Source organism: Bombina bombina, chromosome 5, assembly GCF_027579735.1.
Source record: "Bombina bombina isolate aBomBom1 chromosome 5, aBomBom1.pri, whole genome shotgun sequence".
NCBI lineage: Eukaryota > Metazoa > Chordata > Amphibia > Anura > Bombinatoridae > Bombina > Bombina bombina.
The window spans coordinates 587,343,660-587,362,518 of NC_069503.1; the positions used below are offsets into that span (position 1 = coordinate 587,343,660).

The 18,859-nt window shown below is 35.3% G+C and overlaps 1 protein-coding gene across 1 annotated transcript in view; it reads left to right on the forward strand.

The window, feature by feature from the left end:
• HECW1 (HECT, C2 and WW domain containing E3 ubiquitin protein ligase 1) overlaps nucleotides 1-18,859 on the forward strand; it is a 416,305-nt gene that overhangs the window by 330,828 nt on the left and 66,618 nt on the right. The window contains exons 15-19 of the mRNA XM_053714546.1: nucleotides 7,079-7,184; nucleotides 7,717-7,813; nucleotides 8,814-8,897; nucleotides 11,286-11,395; nucleotides 13,385-13,505. Coding sequence (XP_053570521.1) covers nucleotides 7,079-7,184; nucleotides 7,717-7,813; nucleotides 8,814-8,897; nucleotides 11,286-11,395; nucleotides 13,385-13,505 — 518 coding nt within the window. The remainder of the gene's footprint in view (nucleotides 1-7,078; nucleotides 7,185-7,716; nucleotides 7,814-8,813; nucleotides 8,898-11,285; nucleotides 11,396-13,384; nucleotides 13,506-18,859) is intronic.

Below are 18,859 nucleotides of genomic sequence, written 5' to 3' on the forward strand. Positions count from 1 at the left end.
TACTGCCTTAACCCTCTTGGGCATGGAGTTCACCAGAGCCACTGGAGTCCTCTTCCAGTCCTCCATGACAACATCACGGAGTTGGTGGATGTCCACATCCCCCACCTTCTGTTTGAGTACGCCCCACAGATGCTCAATAAGGTTTAGGTCTGGAGACATGCTTGGCCAGTCCTTCACCTTTACCCTCAGCTTCTTTAGAAAGGCAGTAGTCATCTTAGAGGTGAGTTTGGGGTTGTTATCATGTTGGAATACTGCAATGTGCCACAGTCTCTGAAGGGAGGGGATCATGCTCTGCTTCAGTATGTCACATAACATGTTGATATTAATGGTTCCCTCAATGAACTGTAGCTCCCCAGTGCCGGCAGCACTCATGCAAGCCCAGACCATGACACTCCCACCACCATGCTTGAATGTAGGCAAGACACACTTGTCTTTGTACTCCTCACCTGGTTGCAACCACACACGTTTGACACAATCTAAACCAAATAAGTTTATCTTGGTCTCATCGGATCACAAGACATGGTTCCAGTAATCCATGTCCTTAGTCTGCTTGTCTTCAGCAAACTGTTTGCGGGCTTTCTTGTGCATCATCTTTATAAGAGGCTTCCTTCTGGGACGACAGCCATGCAGACCAATTTGATGCAGTGTGCGGCGTATGGTCTGGGCACTGACAGGCTGACCCCCGACCCCTTCAACCTCTGCAGCAATGCTGGCAGCACTCATACGTCTATTTCCCAAAGACAACCTCTAGATATGATGCTGAGAACGTGCATTCAACTTCTTTGGTCGACCATGGCGAGGCCTGTTCTGAGTGCAACCTGTCCTGTGAAACTGCTGAATGGTCTTGCCCACCATGCTGCAGCTCAGTTACAGGGTCTTGGCAATCTTCTTATAGCCTAGGCCATCTTTATGTAGAGCAACAATTCTTTTTTCAGATCCTCTGAGAGTTCTTTGCCATGAGGTGCCATGTTGAACTTCCAGTGACCAGTTTGAGAGAGTGTGAGAACGATAACACCAAATTTAACACACCAGCTCCCCATTCACATGACACCGGGGAGGGAAAATGGCTAATTGGGCCCAATTTGGACTTTTCCACTTAGGGGTGTACTCACTTTTGTTGCCAAAGGTTTAGACATTAATGGCTGTGTGTTGAGTTATTTTAAGGGGACAGCAAATTTACACTGCTATACAGGCTGTACACTCACTACTTTACATTGTAACAAAGGGTAATTTCTTTAGTGTTGTCACATGAAAAGATATAATAAAATATTTACAAAAATGTGAGGGGTGTACTCACTTTTGTGAGATACTGTATATGTATATATATTTATATATGTGTACATATTTATTTATATGTGTGTATATATGTATTTACAGACATATATACATATATAAGACACTAAACTCTAGCTGCCGGCTCTTCCCGCAAAGGATTTGAGGTAAAGTCACATCTGCCAGTGAAGACTGGATATCTTAAAGTTTGTTATTGCCAGACGCCATTTTACAAACAGTGATACAAGTTACAATTGTGTACAATTTCTTGAGACTATTTAAGATCCACATGCACATAGTACTATTGTATTGTATATATACACATATACACGCATTGGAGCCCTTTACCGTTAACTAGATTAAAACATGTAAAAGCATATTTATGCAATATTCATATTAAATAAAGGCTTTAACTATGTATTTAGTGTATATATTTCACATTCTTATGTTCTGCACATAGCAGAATATGTTCTAAGTATTTGTATATCTTATATATCTATACCTATATATAATTATGTATATATATATATATATATATATATATATATATATATATATATAGGTATAGATATATAAGTTACCAAAATATCATCAGCTATATATAGAAATATGTATTTATGAATAAATAGAACATATTCTGTTATGTAAAAATCATTGGAATATGAAATATTCATATTTTCATGTTGGGTTAGTGCAAATGAGAATATGTGATCGGGTTTGCACGAGAGTGGGGTGTATTTATGTATGTATTTACAGACATATATACACATAAATACATAGTCATATTTAATAAAGGTTTTTAACTTTGTATGTACTATAAATATTTGAGATTCCAATGTTCTGAACATAGCAGAATATGTTCTATACATTTATAAATAGATATTTTTATATACATCTGTATATATCTATACCTATATAAAATCATGTGTGTGTGTGTATATATATATTTAGGTATAGTTTTTTTTATATATATATATATATATATATATATATATATATATATATATATATATATATATATATATATATTGTACCAAAATACCATCAGATATATGTAGAAATATTTATTTCCGAATAAATAGAACATATTCTTGTATGTGAACAACATTGGAATGTGAAATATTCATATTTTCATATTGGGTTAGCGCAAATGAGTGGGGTGTTTTTTCCACTTTTTTTTCTCTATTGACTTCTATGGGGGAATAGGTGAGCATGCACGCAATATTCTAACTTCATATTTTTGTGCTTGTCAAGTTAGCGCCAGAGCGAAAACTGTTTACTTTAATTCTAGCACAATTAACGCTCGGGCGTAAGCATTAATTTGCATTCCACTCATAATCTGCCACTAAGGCGCCGATTTATGAAAGTGCGAGCGGACATGATATGATGTAGCATATCATGTCCATCGCACATCGATAAATTTATCATTTTACAAGCAGTTCTTGTGAACTGCTTGTGCAATGCCATCCCCTGCAGATTTGCGGCCAATCAGCCCCTAGCAGGGGGTGTCAAGCAGCCCGATCGTATAGGATCGGGCAGACTGATGTCCGCAACCTCAGAGCAGGGGGACAAGTTATGGAGCAGTGGTATTTAGACCGCTGCTTCATAACTGCTGTTTCCCGCGAGCCTAACATACAAACAGAGAGAGAGATGGAAAAGAGAGAGGAGAGCGAAGAGGGAAAATCTAAAGACAGAAAGAAAGAAGACAAAAAGACAGAGAGGGAGAGAGGGAGAATAGAGAAAGACAGAGAGGGAGAAGAGAGAAAGACAGAGAGGGAGAAGAGAGAGAGAAAAAAGACAGAGACAAAGAAGAAAGACAGATTGAGAAGATAGAAAGACAGAGAGAGAGAAGAGAGAAAGGCAGAGAAAGAGAAGTGAGAAAGACAGAGAAAGAGAAGTGAGAAAGACAGAAAGAGATAAGAGAGAAAGAGAATAGAGAAAGACAGAGAGATAGAAGAGAGAGAAGAGAGAAAGAAAGAGAAAGAGAAGAGAGAAAGACAGAGAGATAGAAGAGAGAGAAGAGAGAAAGACAGAGAAAGAGAAGAGAGAAAGATAGAGAGATAGAAGAGAGAGAAGAGAGAAAGAAAGAGAAAGAGAAGAGAGAAAGACAGAGATAGAAGAGAGAGAAGAGAGAAAGAAAGAGAAAGAGAAGAGAGAAAGACAGAGAGATAGAAGAGAGAGAAGAGAGAAAGACAGAGAAAGAGAAGAGAGAAAGATAGAGAGATAGAAGAGAGAGAAGAGAGAAAGAAAGAGAAAGAGAAGAGAGAAAGACAGAGATAGAAGAGAGAGAAGAGAGAAAGAAAGAGAAAGAGAAGAGAGAAAGACAGAGAGATAGAAGAGAGAGAAGAGAGAAAGACAGAGAAAGAGAAGAGAGAAAGATAGAGAGATAGAAGAGAGAGAAGAGAGAAAGACAGAGAAAGAGAAGAGAGAAAGATAGAGAGATAGAAGAGAGAGAAGAGAGAAAGAAAGAGAAAGAGAAGAGAGAAAGACAGAGATAGAAGAGAGAAAGAAAGAGAAAGAGAAGAGAGAAAGATAGAGAGATAGAAGAGAGAGAAGAGAGAAAGACAGAGAAAGAGAAGAGAGAAATACAGAGAGAGAAGAGAGAAAGACAGAGAGGGAGAAGAGAGAAAGACAGAGAAAGAGAATAGAGAAAGACAGAGAGAGAGAGAGAAGATGGAAAAGAGAGAAATACAGAAAGATAGAAGAGAGAAAGACAGAGAGAGAAGAAAATAGAGAGAAAGAAGATGGAGAACAGAGAAAGACAGAGTGAGAAAAGACAAAGACAGAAAGATATAAGAGAGAAAGACAGAGAAAGAGAAGAGAGAAAGACAGAGAGAGAAGAAAGACAGAGTAAGAAGAGAGAAAGACAGAGAGGCCTATCTATTAAAGTGTCAACCGCAAATATGCCGGAATTCCTCATCGTAATTGTTGCGAGATTGATCCGACCTAATTATCAAAGCCTCAAGACTGGCAAAAGTTGAAATTTGTGATGTAACATACGATCCGCCGTTCTCAATCCGACAAAGATCGATGCTTACGTCATTACAGATGTTCCGAATACACATTTGGCTCTATCTGACACTTTTTCCCAGTTATCAAACTTTTAACAGGTACGCTTGCATCTTTTCCGACCCAGCGTACCTGGTTTTCAATCCGCCACCCTGGAGGTCGCGGATGCCATAGAAATCAATGGGAGTCTAAAAGCAGCGAAAGCTTATGTTCGATGCTGCAAGACAAAGAAACATAACCCATTGATTTCTATGGTAGAAAACAAGTAATGTTTACACCTAACCCCCTAACATAAACCCTGAGTCTAAACACCCCTAATCTGCCGCCCCCGAAACCTAAATAAAATGTATTAACCCCTATTCCGCTGCTCCCCGACCCCGCCACAACCTAAAAAAACGTATTAACTCCTATCCCGCTGCTCCCCGACCCCGCCGCCACTAAATAAACGTATTAACCCCTAAACCTCTGGCCTCCCACATCACTACCACTAACTAAACCTATTAACCCCTCATATCGCCAAAAACTAAATTAAGCTATTAACCCCTAAACCTAACAACCCCCTAACTTTAAATTAAAATTACAACATCTCTATCTTAATATAAATTAAAACTTACCTGTAGAATTAAAAGAAACTATTTTAAACTATTAATTAACCTACCCTAACTATTATACTACAATTAAAATACCAATTAAATAAACTAAATTACATATTAAAGAAACCTAACCCTACTCAAAATATTTAAATATACAATTAAACATTATTAAAAGTACTAAATTACAGAAAAAAACAAACACTAAGTTACAAAAGCAAACAAACACTAAATTACGAAAAATAAAAAAACAAATTATCAAAAATAAAAAAGAATTACATCTAATCTAATAGCCCTATCAAAATAAAAAGCCCCCCCCCAAATAAAAAAACTCTAGCCTACAATAAACTACCAATGGCCCTTAAAAGGGCCTTTTGTGGGGCATTGCCCCAAAGATATTAGCTCTTTTACCTGTAAAAAAAAATACAAACACCCCCCCCAACAGTAAAACCCACCACCCAACCAACCAACCCCCCAAATAAAAAACTCATCCAGGCAGCAAGAAGTCTTCATCCGGGTGGCCTCTTCCATCTTCATCCAGACGGCATCTTCTAACTTCATCCATCCGGGACGGAGCTGGTCCATCCTTAAGACATCCGGTGCGGAGCATCCTCTTCATACGATTGACGCCGTAAAATGGGACTTCAATGCATCTTGGATGGCATCACTTGCATTGAAGTTCCAGTTTACGGTGGCGACCGTATGAAGAGGATGCCCCGCGCCGGATGTCTTCAGGATGGACCCGCTCCGTGCCGGATGGATGAAGATAGAAGATGCCGTCTGGGTGAAGACTTCTTGACGCCTGGATGAGGACTTCTCCGGCTGGATGAAGATGGAAGAGGCCGTCCGGATGAAGACTTCTTGCCGCCTGGATGAGGACTTCTCAGGCTGGATGGATCCTTTAAGCAGGACTTCAAGAACTGTAAGTGGATCGTTGGGGTTAGTGTTAGGATTTTTTTAAGGTTTTTTTTGGGTGGGTTTTATTTTTAGATTAGGGTCTGGGCATGTAAAAGAGCTAAATGCCCTTTTAAGGGCAATGCCCATACAAATGCCGTTTTTAGGGCAATGGGGAGCTTAGGTTATTTTAGATAGGTTGGTTGGTTGGTTAGTTGGGTGGTGGCTTTTACTGTTGGGGGGGTTGGTTGGTTGGGTGGAGGCTTTTACTGTTGGGGGGGTTTGTATTTTTTTTACATGTAAAAGAGCTGATATCTTTGGGGCAATGCCCCTCAAAAGGCCCTTTTAAGAGCCATTGGTAGTTTATTGTAGGCTAGGGTTTTTTTATTTTGGGGGTCTTTTTTATTTTGATAGGGCTATTAGATTAGGTGTAATTCTTTTTTTATTTTTGATCATTTGTTTTTTTATTTTTCGTAATTTAGTGTTTGTTTGTTTTTTGTAACTTAGTGATTGTTTTTTCTGTAATTTAGTACTTTTAATTATGTTTAATAGTATATTTAAATAATTTGAGTAGGGTTAGGTTTTTTAATATGTAATTTAATTTGTATTTTAATTTAATTGTAGTATAATAGTTAGGGTAGGTTAATTAATAGTTTAAAATAGTTTATTTTAATTCTACAGGTAAGTTTTAATTTATATTAAGATAGGGATGTTGTCATTTTAATTTAAAGTTAGGGGGTTGTTAGGTTTAGGGGTTAATAGCTTAATTTAGTTTTTGGCGATGTTGGGGGGCTGACGGTTTAGGGGTTTAGTTAGTGGTAGTGATGTGGGAGGTCAGAGGTTTAGGGGTTAATACGTTTATTTAGTGGCGGCGGTGTCGGGGAGCGGCGGGATAGGGGTTAATAACTTTATTTAGGTTGTGGTGGTGTCGGGGAGCGGCGGGTTAGGGGTTAAACATTTTAGTATAGTGGCGGCATTTAGTGACAGGGTATGAATAAAGTTGGGAAAAAGCCGAATAGACGCGAGATCGATGACTGCTAGTTAACAACAGTCCGATGCTCATCGCCCCGTACTTGGTGCGCGTCTTTTTGCTGGCTTTTTTCATAAATAAGGAGAGCGTATTGAGATCTGCGGCCGTGATGTTAGGCGAGCGTATTGATGCCGGCTAATGCAACACAGTTGACGGCTTGATAGATATCCCCCAGAGAGAGAGAAGAGAGATTGCAACTCAATAGCGTTAATTAGTAAGCTAGTTTATTCTTCTTGTATACATCTTGGAAATCATCTCACTACTATACTTATTACTTTGCTAGGCATCAGAAGTTTCCAGGAACAGAGGTGCTTCGTTATTAGCCAGGCCAGGAAACAGTTTGGTAACAGCTATCAGAAATCAGCACCAAAATGAAGCAGTACCTCTAGGTAAGTGTATGTTTAATTTACACTTTCAATTTAAATCTTTAACTATATCATATGTAAACAATTTAATAATTATGGTTTATATTCTAAGGACCTGTTGTAATTAACTCTAACCCAGACCGATGGTTAGATGGTATAAAGAATCAGTATTTTGTAAAGTTTTAAAATCATTAATTTTATGACTGTAAAACAACAGCACAAGACAGGCCTTTCAAAATCTTGCTAAATGTATATGTTCATATCAGCCTATTCTTTACATTATCTGTGACTGCAAACTATAGAGTTGTGATAACTGTTTGATGTTGTGGATGGGGGCCAAACTATGAGTGACAGATATCTGGCTCCTCTTCTGTATGCCTAATATTACTGAAAATTGTGAATGCAAAATAATACTGTATATTTATATAATTTATTTGTAAAACACCACCAAATTCCTGTGTTTAACTTATAAAGTAATTCTGCATATATTGCACAACAAGCTTCTTTATCTTATTTCCTCTTATTATGGTATGGAAAACCTTTTTTTTTATTTCAGCATACAATGATAAGATTGTCGCCTTTCTACGTCAGCCAAACATTTTTGAGATGTTACAAGAACGTCAGCAGAGTTTAGCAAGAAACCACGCACTCAGGTATTTATATTTACATTATAATGGTCATTAGATCTTATAATTTGATCAATTGATAAGTTAACATTTTCTCAGGAGTAATTTATGGAAGCTTTGGATAGCAGCGAAAAAAACTACTAGTGCTAATTTTGATGGTTTACATGGAAGAAGGTTGAACTTTTCTAATTCTGGTTACTGTAACTAGTATTTTTAAACTTTCAAATATACAGGGCCTAATGCAAATCTCTAATGAACATACAGTATGAATATAAAGCAGCAATACTCCAGCAAATCAACTTCACCAAATGGAAAAACTAACTCATGTTTTTACTTCAGTGTTTTGTTTTATAAATATGGTAAAATTGTTTAGCTCCATCTGTCTTTATTACTATACTGAAAATTGCTCTTCATATTTAAGTGTTTCAGAACATTTGCTGAAAATAATGAATCTTGGCTATATTGATTGTAAACAATCATCATTACTTTATGGAACTGTTAACTTTATCAAATGTTATATTTGAATATTGAATATAACTTGTCAATTGTTAACTTTAGAATCTGGATTTTCATAGACTTCAATGTAAGTCTATTGGAGTCAATGTTCAGATGCAATATTTGAATGTTAACAGTTTTACTATAGAAAAAATTGAATGGTACAAATGAATAATAAGGATAATCAAAATACAGACATTCACTGCCTATTATTCATATCTTTTTTACATTTTAAAATTAAATAATAATTATTTCAGACACATACTTATTTCCCAATAAGGATCAACAGACAGTTTTACTCTGAATAGCTGGTCAGAGAAAATTCTATAGTATCAAAATGATGATAGGTATGTTTTTTATATTATGGCTATAGAAATACTTGCAATTCAATGTTATGAGTGTATAGCATAAGGGGGTTATCAAAACATGACAATGCAGGTTTCAGTTATGCTTTTATAAATGTTACTTTACAGATTTAATTACTTTTTTTAATGTTTTCATGGAAAATAACATATTGTATTTTATTCTTAAGGGAGAAGATACACTATATACGAACAGAAGGTACTCATGGACTGGAGAAATTGTCATGCGATGCAGATTTAGTTATACTTTTAAGGTAAAATTAGTAACAATATTTGTATTTGTATCTGGGATGCAGATCAAAAACCACAGCTTTGTTTGTTACTGCAATAAAACTGATAATGCAGCAGATATAACTAATTATTCTTAAAGCACCACTAAATACAGTAGATTAGCATAATAAACAAATGCATAATAAATAAACAATGAGAAAGCACTTCAAATAATTAGTAGATTTTTTTTGACAAATTTTAAAGTTAGTTCAACTTTCCACCCCCCCCCCCCTGCATCATGTGACAGCCAACTGCCAATCACAAAATGCACATACATTAATTATTGCACATGCTCAATATGAACTGGTGCCTCAGCAAGTGTGCATATAAAAACAATGTGCACATTTTGATAATGGAAGTAGATTTGAAAGTTGTTTAAAATTGAAAGTTTAGTTTTGACTTTAGTGTTCTTTTAAGTTATACAATTATATTAAGGATTCTGAAGTCTTGACAATTGCAGTTGCCCAATGTTTATTTCTAGTCCATGTGCCTTCATGATCACCTGCTTTATAATAAAGACATTTATGGTAAATTATTATCAGTATATTTATGTTAAAAAAATATTCTTACATTTAAGGGACAATAATGACATTTATATATATATATATATATATATATATATATATATTAAAAGTTTTTAATGTACTTCTATAATCATATTTACTTAATTCTCTTGGTATCCTTTGATGAAAAGTAGGTTGGTAGGTTCAGAAGTGTGCATGTGTCTTGAGCACAAAATGGCAGCTGTTTTATAAGAATAAGAATGTAATACATTCGCATGAACACTAGATGGCAGCAGTGTTTGATGTCATGTAGTGCTCCAGAAAGGTGCACACTACCTACCTAGGTATGCTCTTCAGCAATAATACCATGAGAACAAAGCAAATTTGATAATAAAAATAAATTGGAAACATTTTAAAAATAGTATATGTTACTAAATGTCTGCATATAAAATAAATGTATTAAAAGAAATCCCAATTGTGATTCAGTTGCTAAAAACTGAACTATTTGGAAATCCAGGGAATACCATTTTTATCTGATGTTCTTTTCTGGGGTCAATTCTGGACATATATAACTGAGCTCCTGCACATAAAAAATGATCAGTGTATAGCATTTGCAGGGTCAGGGATCTGAATTCTGCAGGATGCCCTCCAACTTCTTTGTGGAGTATGGGGAAAAACACAATTTTCAGGGAAAATTGCATGTAAAGCAGGCAAAATAAACAATGAAAAAATACTGCAAAGTTTAATACTCATAATTTAGGATTATGGGGTTGATCAATGTCTTGCGCTTGTTTTCGGTAGATAGCAATTTCCAAATTGTGTCCGTTATTGTCAGTGTGTTGTATCCCATTGATCCTAAAATACTTTTGCTGTTAATTCCTCTTGAAGTTCAAAAACTTTACCTCATGAAAAACAGCATAAAATAGTTTATCTGAGTCATTAATCTTCCAGTTTGACGATAACATCACAATATGAAGAACCTTTATGTTGATTGATTCCCAATTATTGACGTGTGCATTTACCCTGTTGTACTTCAAAACCATAGAGATATAAGTGTATGTCTCTTTAAGGGATTTGAATAGGGGCACTATCAGTACAGGGGGCGTGTGTTTTGTTTGGTTATTGATTTGACTCATTTATTTTATTAGTGTAAACTTGATTATTATTCATTCTTTAACTTTAATTGAGCTGTATCTGTTTAGTGATGTTGCTTGCTAATGTCATCTCATATTGCTTGGGGGGGGGGGTTAATGTCAGTGTGTATTTCCCATGTCTAAATTCACTGTTACATTAAAGGGTACATGGTAATAAGTTGGAAATTGCTATACTGGATTTATCAAGCCCTTTTAGCTGTGGAATTTGATAAGTGAAAATCTCCCTATAAATGTATCATTATGAATCGAGAATTTAGATTGTGATCAGAAAAACAGGACTGGCAAGTTAAGTATAGGGAAATTTTTCATCGAAAAAATATAATAGAAAAAAGTGCTGTCAATAAACAATGAAAATGTCTGATTGTGTTTGCGTCAACATTGAAAACTGTTCATCTGCAGCCATTAACATGCTGGTCATTATCATACATTGTGATCAACCTGTTTGTCACTATTCAATTTTAAGTTTAATTTTCCTTTACAAAGCTTTAAACTGATCACATGATGGAATTTCTCCATTTATAAAGTGGTTTATTACATTGGTGTTGTGGCAGTTTTCTTTATCCTATTTTTATTACATTTTACCCACTTGTCTTGCTGCTGTTTAGAAATCCACAAGATTTGTATCTTAGTCCTTCACCATTTGCTAATAAGGTTTTATCTCATTGTGTAAAGTGATTACTGTTTTGTTTTTTTACATGGTTTCTTTCCTTTGTAGCCTTTTTGAAGAAGACATCATGTCATACATCCCCCTACAGGCTGCATTTCACCCAGGATACAGCTTCTCTCCACGTTGTTCACCAGGTTCCTCACCTCAGAATTCTCCAGGTAACTCATATTGTCTGGTAATAACAGAAAAAAATAGGAATGAGAGAAAAAGATGAAGGTGCAGCTAGATTGTTACTTTATAAAATTAAATAAAGGAAATTGACATTCCCTAGAAATAATTAAAAATGCCCAAAACAATATTGACCTTTGTAAAAGTTTCAAATGAAAGAAATGACCCCCACACACAAGATAAAACATATCATCTTTAATGGAAAAAAATAAGGTTTACAAGTGTCAGGTTTCATTGTTTTTCAAGTGCTAAGTTCAAGACTAAGTTCAAAAGAATATAAACACTATTAATGGCTTATAGTCTTTTGCTTTTGGTTTTTCTTCAGCTTAAAAAATAACTTTGATCAACTTGGACCTTATTTTTAAGTCTGCTAATCAATAAACATAACGTTTTGATAGTTCCTCTATTGCTATGATATGACTTTGTTTTTCTTGTTTGCTTTGCAGAAATCAATCACAAAACTGTAATAATATTCTGTCATTCCATAAATTGAACCATTCTTTTAATTTATATAAACTCTAACTATCCCCCAAAATATGTACTTATATCACATAAAGTATTAGGTGCAAAAAAAAAATCAGGTTATCATCTTTTTTGTTTCTTTTCTTCTGAACAAATAAAGTTTTACTCTATGACAAAATTAAATGATCAAAATAAATTTTTATTGTTAGCCACAGATGAAAGTGGCTTTATAACAAATGTGTACAGATTTTTTTTTATTTTTGCTATGCAGTAACTTAAAAATCATATATGATACTCTTTTTTTTTTTCATCTAAAAGAGATATTTCAAAATAAATTATTTTTAAAAGAGGATTCCTGTGCTGAATAAACTTACTTTTCAGATATATAGATAGATCGATCGATCAATAGATGATAGACAGACAGACAGATAGATGGATAAAGAAAAATATTTAAAAATGTGATCATCATTCACATATCAAAAGTAAATATCCTTTAACACATTTTTATATGGCTGTCTTAAAGGGACACTGAACCCAAATTTTTTTCTTTCGTGATTCAGATAGAGCATGACATTTTAAGCAACTTTCTAATTTACTCCTATTGTCAAATTTTCTTCATTTTCTTGGTATCTTTATTTGAAATGCAAGAATGTAACTTTAGATGCCGGCCCATTTCTGGTAAACAACCTGGGTTGTTCTTGCTGATTGGTGGATAAATTCATCCACCAATAAAGTGCTGTCCAGAGATCTGAACAAAAAAATGATAATTGGAGTAAATTAGAAAGTTGCTTAAAATTGCATTATCTATCTGAATCACAAAAGAAAAAAATTGGGTCCAGTGTCCCTTTAATCCAAGAAAAAAAGACAGCCAAGCTAAAGTTTTTTTTTTTACCAAAATTAGGGCCACAGTCCAGGCCAGTATTTTTAAGTCAAGTCAATATGGATAAACGTCAGGTCATGGTAAAACTTCTTTGAATCTAATTATAAACAAATAATCACTTGAATTCTGCCCTAACAGCTTTAGTTTCTTAGTTATGCTTTATAATCATTTATACAAATTTACACTAATGACCAATTAAGCATTTTTTTTTTAGACATTTGGCAACCATAACCAAAATGCAGATAATAAAATGTAGATTCTTATTGATTGCATATATTAAAGAAGCATAGCAGTATGAAACCCTATATGTATTTATGTATTATACAGATCTGAGGAGGGTCTGGGATGTTAAAATACCAGAATTCCAATAACTTAAAAAAATCAAATTTTTAGAATTGTATTCAATTGGTGCATACGGCAATATGAAATCAAGAGTCCATTGCCCAATTAGTTTTAGCCATATGCTAATCTAAGAATTTACACAACATTTCCAGTTTACCAATCTGTTTTTGACAACCTTGTTTTATTTATTGTCTGACGTTCATCTGTTTGTTACACAGTTAGCCATTTTTAAGAACCTTGGTATTGATACCTTTTCTATAACATAAAGTAATACAAGACTGTTTACATTTACTAGGCCTGCAGCGGGCTAGCGCCAGAGCCCCTTCTCCTTACAGAAGAGACTTTGAAGCCAAGTTAAGAAATTTTTACAGAAAACTTGAAGCCAAAGGGTATGGGCAAGGCCCAGGTAAAATTAAGTAAGTGGGCTTTTTAATACAATTGCATTCACTTACATACCAGCATATTAAATGGAAGCAATACATACTTAGTAGTGATATGTTATAGCACTATACTCAACTGTATTGTCCTCAGTTTAATAGATATTTAAAAAACATAAATATTGTTTCTTAGAAACTATTGAGATCAGTATAAAATTCAATACAATACTTTTAAATAAGGGAATGAGTAACTACACAAATATGATATCCTATACTCATTAATTGAGTAGGGGTGTATTATCAACTTAAAGGGACAGTTCACCCAAAAAAATTCTCCCGTTTAAATTATTACCAATGATCCTTTTAACCTGCTAGAGTGTATTAAATTGGTTACAAGTAGCTCCTTTACTCCTATTTCAGCATTTGAAATAGCTGATTTAGCCTGTGGTATCGCCACCTACACTGAACAAATTAATACTGGAGTATAGGCTATTGAATAGCCTAAGTATACACAGCCAGCAGAAGAGATTACACTCTCAGTGGGATGCAGGATAGTTAAGTAATAAAATGATCATTTTCCATTGTTCTCTCTATGTATTGAGCTTTGGTGTTCCAGCCAAATAAAAGATAAGGAAGCAAGTATGTTTACACAAACTTAGAACATAATGGGATCTGATATCACCTTTAAGTTCAACCCATTGTAATAGGCTGTGGTTTCAAAGCACAAAATCAGCTACTTCATATACACAAATAAGCATGAAAATGGAATTTCTCAAATATTTTATACTCTGCAGTTGGTATAACAAGTCATTTCAAATACATTAATGGAAAAACAATTTTACAGTGTACTGTCCCTTTAAAGTGATGGTAAATTCAAACAGCCTGACTATCATCAATCGATGCAACTATAAAAATAAGTAGGTGTTTCATTCATCAAAAATGTTAATACCACCTTGTATTTATGTCAACTAAAGCAAACTGTTCTTATTGTAATGTGCCCTCCGGCAGCCCCACCAGTCAGTGTTTGTGTTTTTATTTAATGACGTTTTCTATGATATTCAATCACATTCTGGGCATTCTGGCATGTTTGTAAGAAAAAAAAAGTTCTTTAGCTAATGCGTTCGCGTGGGACCGCTCTACAACGGCACTGTGCATAAAGCCTGAACAGCAAGGGGGCAGAGCGAACGGATCCCGCAATAAAATAGTAAGAATCAAAGAATATAAAACTTTATCATTTTTTTCTGAAATAAAGTTAGCGACTCGACTGTTTAGCAGCTATATTTTCAAATCAAGCTTACCAGACTATATAAATTTACCATCACTTTAAAGCAATATACATAAAATGATTAACTTTAAAGTCAGTCTGAAAGGGACACTGAACCCAAATTTTTTCTTTCATGATTCAGATAGAGAATGCAATTTTAAGCATAATTTACTTCTATTGCCAATTTTTATTCATTCTCTTGCTATCTTTATTTAAAAAGCAAGAATGTAAGTTTAGAAGCCGGCCCATTTTTGGTTCACAACCTGGGTTGTCCTTGCTGATTGGAGAGCACCAATAAACAAGTGCTGTCCAGGGTCTGAACCAAAAATTGTCTGGCTCCTTAGCTTAGATTCCTTCTTTTTCAAATAAAGATAGCAAGAGAATGAAGAAAATTTGATAATAGGAGTAAATTAGAAAGTTGCCTAAAATTGCATGCTCTATCTGAATCATGAAATAAAAAAATTGGGTTTAGTGTCCCTTTAATACATTAATATATTTAAACTGTAGTTTCAAAAAGTATCAATATCTCTAAAATATAACTTTTATTTAAATCAGCTTAAATAAGCACTTGCTGTGATACTTTAGGATATTAAACAATCACTCACACAGATTCATTCATTCATTCAACTGACATTCAGAACACATTGAGCCTGCAATTTGAATGGAAGTGTAAAGCATCAAAATGAATTGCTAATGCGAGATGGTATTACTAGGAAGATATATATGAAAAATATGTTAAGAAGTTCAGGTTGATATCCTACAAATATCGAAGCTGCTGTAAAAGCATAAGTTTAGTCCCTCATTAGGAACAACTGCTACTATTAATAATGGAAAACCTGCACTTAGGCTAAGCTCCTACAATCTGGGAGCTATATTACTAATATCACTGTTTATATATTCTTTTCAACTAGATGCAAATATTTAATTATAATACATACTTATGTGGCATAGATATTATAGTCTGTATAAAATGTTTGCTGGCACAAGCAATTAAAAGTGGAGACTCTGCTCCTGTATAGGAACCCCAACGAGCATTTTGCAAACGCTTCAAAGGGGTCTCTAGACAGCAGCAGTACCTGTTAGCTTGTCATTACGTACAGACTGTCATGGTGTTTTTGACACAATTTGCTAGGGCAATAATACCTTGTTGAATTAAATGAAAGGTGATCCCCCCATCACAATTACCCCTTGCCAATAAGAACCTCTTAACTTCCAATGCAATTTAACCCTATTAGCACTTCTGTGACCATCAATCACAAAAACTATTAACCACTAAGACCCCCTTTACACCCTTGCCAAAGTTAACTCTCTTAATCACCCACTATTAACCCCATAGCTGCCAGAATCCCGATGATCCCTTATTTACTAGGTCCCTCCAACTGCTAAGGCAATCCCACTACTGGTTCTCTCCTACCACTAGGACTCCCTAATTGGGTCCCCCATTACAAGGCCCCCCTCTTATGAGGATGGTAGACACCTTCAGATTTTAATATAATATTTAGTTGTACAACTTTGCAATATACTTTCTTTATTTTTTTGCCAACTTTCCAGTAATTTAACTAAAAAAATAGAATTTTCTAATGTTCGTACCTGGAAACGCACACTGCAAGTTTCTCAAGGCTAACCCTGCTAGATATCCTTCCTGAATTGTCTTTAACTAATAACAATAACTAAACAATACACTTTATCTTAACATAATGACAGTGTCTAGGCGTAAATAATTAAGATAAGATAAGAAGGTTTGATCTCCCTACAAGCTTAGCCCATTTTATTCGGTTATGGTTTAAGTTAGCAGATACAGCTATTTAATTTGCAAAAATAAACCGAAAAGAACAATACACCATACATTTTAAACTTTGCAGCTGGTAGTCATTGGAAACATATAGGGCTAGATTACGAATGGAGCACAAGGGGTTTATTGCAGGGGTTTGTGTTTGTTGGGCTTAATGCTAGTATTACGAGTTAAAAGTAAACCGGATCGCTTCAGCTCAATCGCGATTTATGCAGCTACACTACGGAATTTTTTTTTAATTTATATATTAAAAAAAAAAGAAAAAAAAAAAAAAAGAAAATTGGGTACTGGTGTCAGGGTTTTTTCCTTGTTTTGTTTGCCATGTGCTGCTGGCAGCCATTTTACTCACCTCTCTTGCTGACTTTGGTGCATACTGTGTGAGGCTGCTAATTTCCTGCATTTCCTTTTATGGCCAGACTGGTGTACATCATCTGTGTGAGACAGGATGCAGTCTCAGAATTGTGATGTCATCACTTATTATTTAAAGGGCCTCTGTTCAGTATGTTTTGCCCTTGCATTGTCTCAGACCTGTTTGTGAGAACTCCTGTGTATTACCTGGCTGTCTGACGTTCCTCCTGGTTCCTGATCCCTGGCTTGTTCCTGACTCTGCTGTTCTCCTTGTTCCTGATTCCGGCTCGACTGACTACTCGCTTTGGCTCCTGTCTCGGCTTATCGGACTATTCGCTTTGGCTCCTGACTCGGCTCATCTGACTACCAGCTCTGGTTTTGATTCCTGGCTTGTTATTTGACTTGTGGACTTTTTATTATTTTTTACTATTAATAAGGGTGTGATTATTTTTGCACTTCTAGTCTCAGTCTGATTCCTGGCACCCTGTCAACTGGCAGACAGCTGCCAGTACCTAACATGGCAGCTAATAGGCAGAGGGGGGAGAGTTAGAAAGCTGTTTAACATGGCGGCTAATAGGCAGAGGGGGGAGAGTTAGAAAGCTGTTTGTGGGGGGTCAGGGAGGCTGGGAGGTAAGGGGGGGCTACTACCCTGCAGAAAATATATATATTAAAATATATATATTAAAATATATATATATATATATATATATATATATATATATATATAAACTTTTATTTTTATACTGGCAAACTTTCTGCCAGTACTTAAGATGGGGGTGACCTTTGGGGGGTGAAGAGGGAAGAGAGCTGTTTGAGTGGGGTTAGAGAGGGATCAGGGGGTGGGATGTGTCAGATGGGAGGCTGATCTCTACACTAAAGCTAAAATTACCCTACAAGCTACCTAATTAACCCCTTCACTGCTGGGCATAAAACAAATGTGGTGCACAGCTGCATTTAGCGCCCTTCTAATTACCAAATTTCTATTTCTGAACAAAGGGACAAAGGGGATCCCAGAGAAGCATTTACAACAATGTGTGCCTTAATTGCACAAGCTGTTTGTAAATAATTTCAGTGAGAAACCTAAAGTTTGTGAAAAATGTACTTTTTTTTTTAAATTTGATTGCATTTGGCGGTGAAATGGTGGCAGGAAATATACCAAAATGGGCCTAGATCAATACTTTGGGTTGTCTACTAAAATATATATATATATATATATATATATATATATATATATATATATATAACAGTAAAGTAAAGTTAACTGCAACATCCAGAAATGTCCAAAGATAAATATTTAAACTTTTAAACAAAGTTCTGGCTCCGGAGGATAAACGTTCAAGAACCAATGGGTTAACAGAAAAACATATGACAGCTCAAAAACTGATCAAAGTAATGCTGGTCCAGCAAAATTCCCCCTATATACGCTCACTGTGCATTAGCGATAAACTGCAGCATATTAATTCACAGCTCTAGAGAACAGCAGGGTTATACATACTTTAACCACACACAGGTATCAGGTAATTATCAGGGGGAAACCGTGTTCCCAAGAGGCGCTACCGCCTCAACTCACCACCACACGGGTGCACCGATTAACCTTTCGTCTGGTGTGTGTGATCAGCGTCCCTTAGAAATCAAATCCCCAGAGCTGACTTGATCCAAATGCTGCAGCGTCTTCGGCAGAGCATCCCACTATGCGGGAGGGGGTGTGTTCCGGTCCTCTCACACCATGTGGTATCCGTGGACCAATCGAAAGGAAGCTCCTGGAATGCTTTTATGTTTTGCACAATAAAGATGAAGTTTTAGCCATATTGACCGTTGTCTGCATAATCCTTTCCTTGGCTATATATATATATATATATATATATATATATATATATATATATATATACGTAAAAGGTTATTCAGGGATTCCTGACAGATATCAGTGTTACAATGTAACTCGCTAATTTTGAAAATAAAAATGGTTTGGAAAAAGCAAAGTGCTACTTA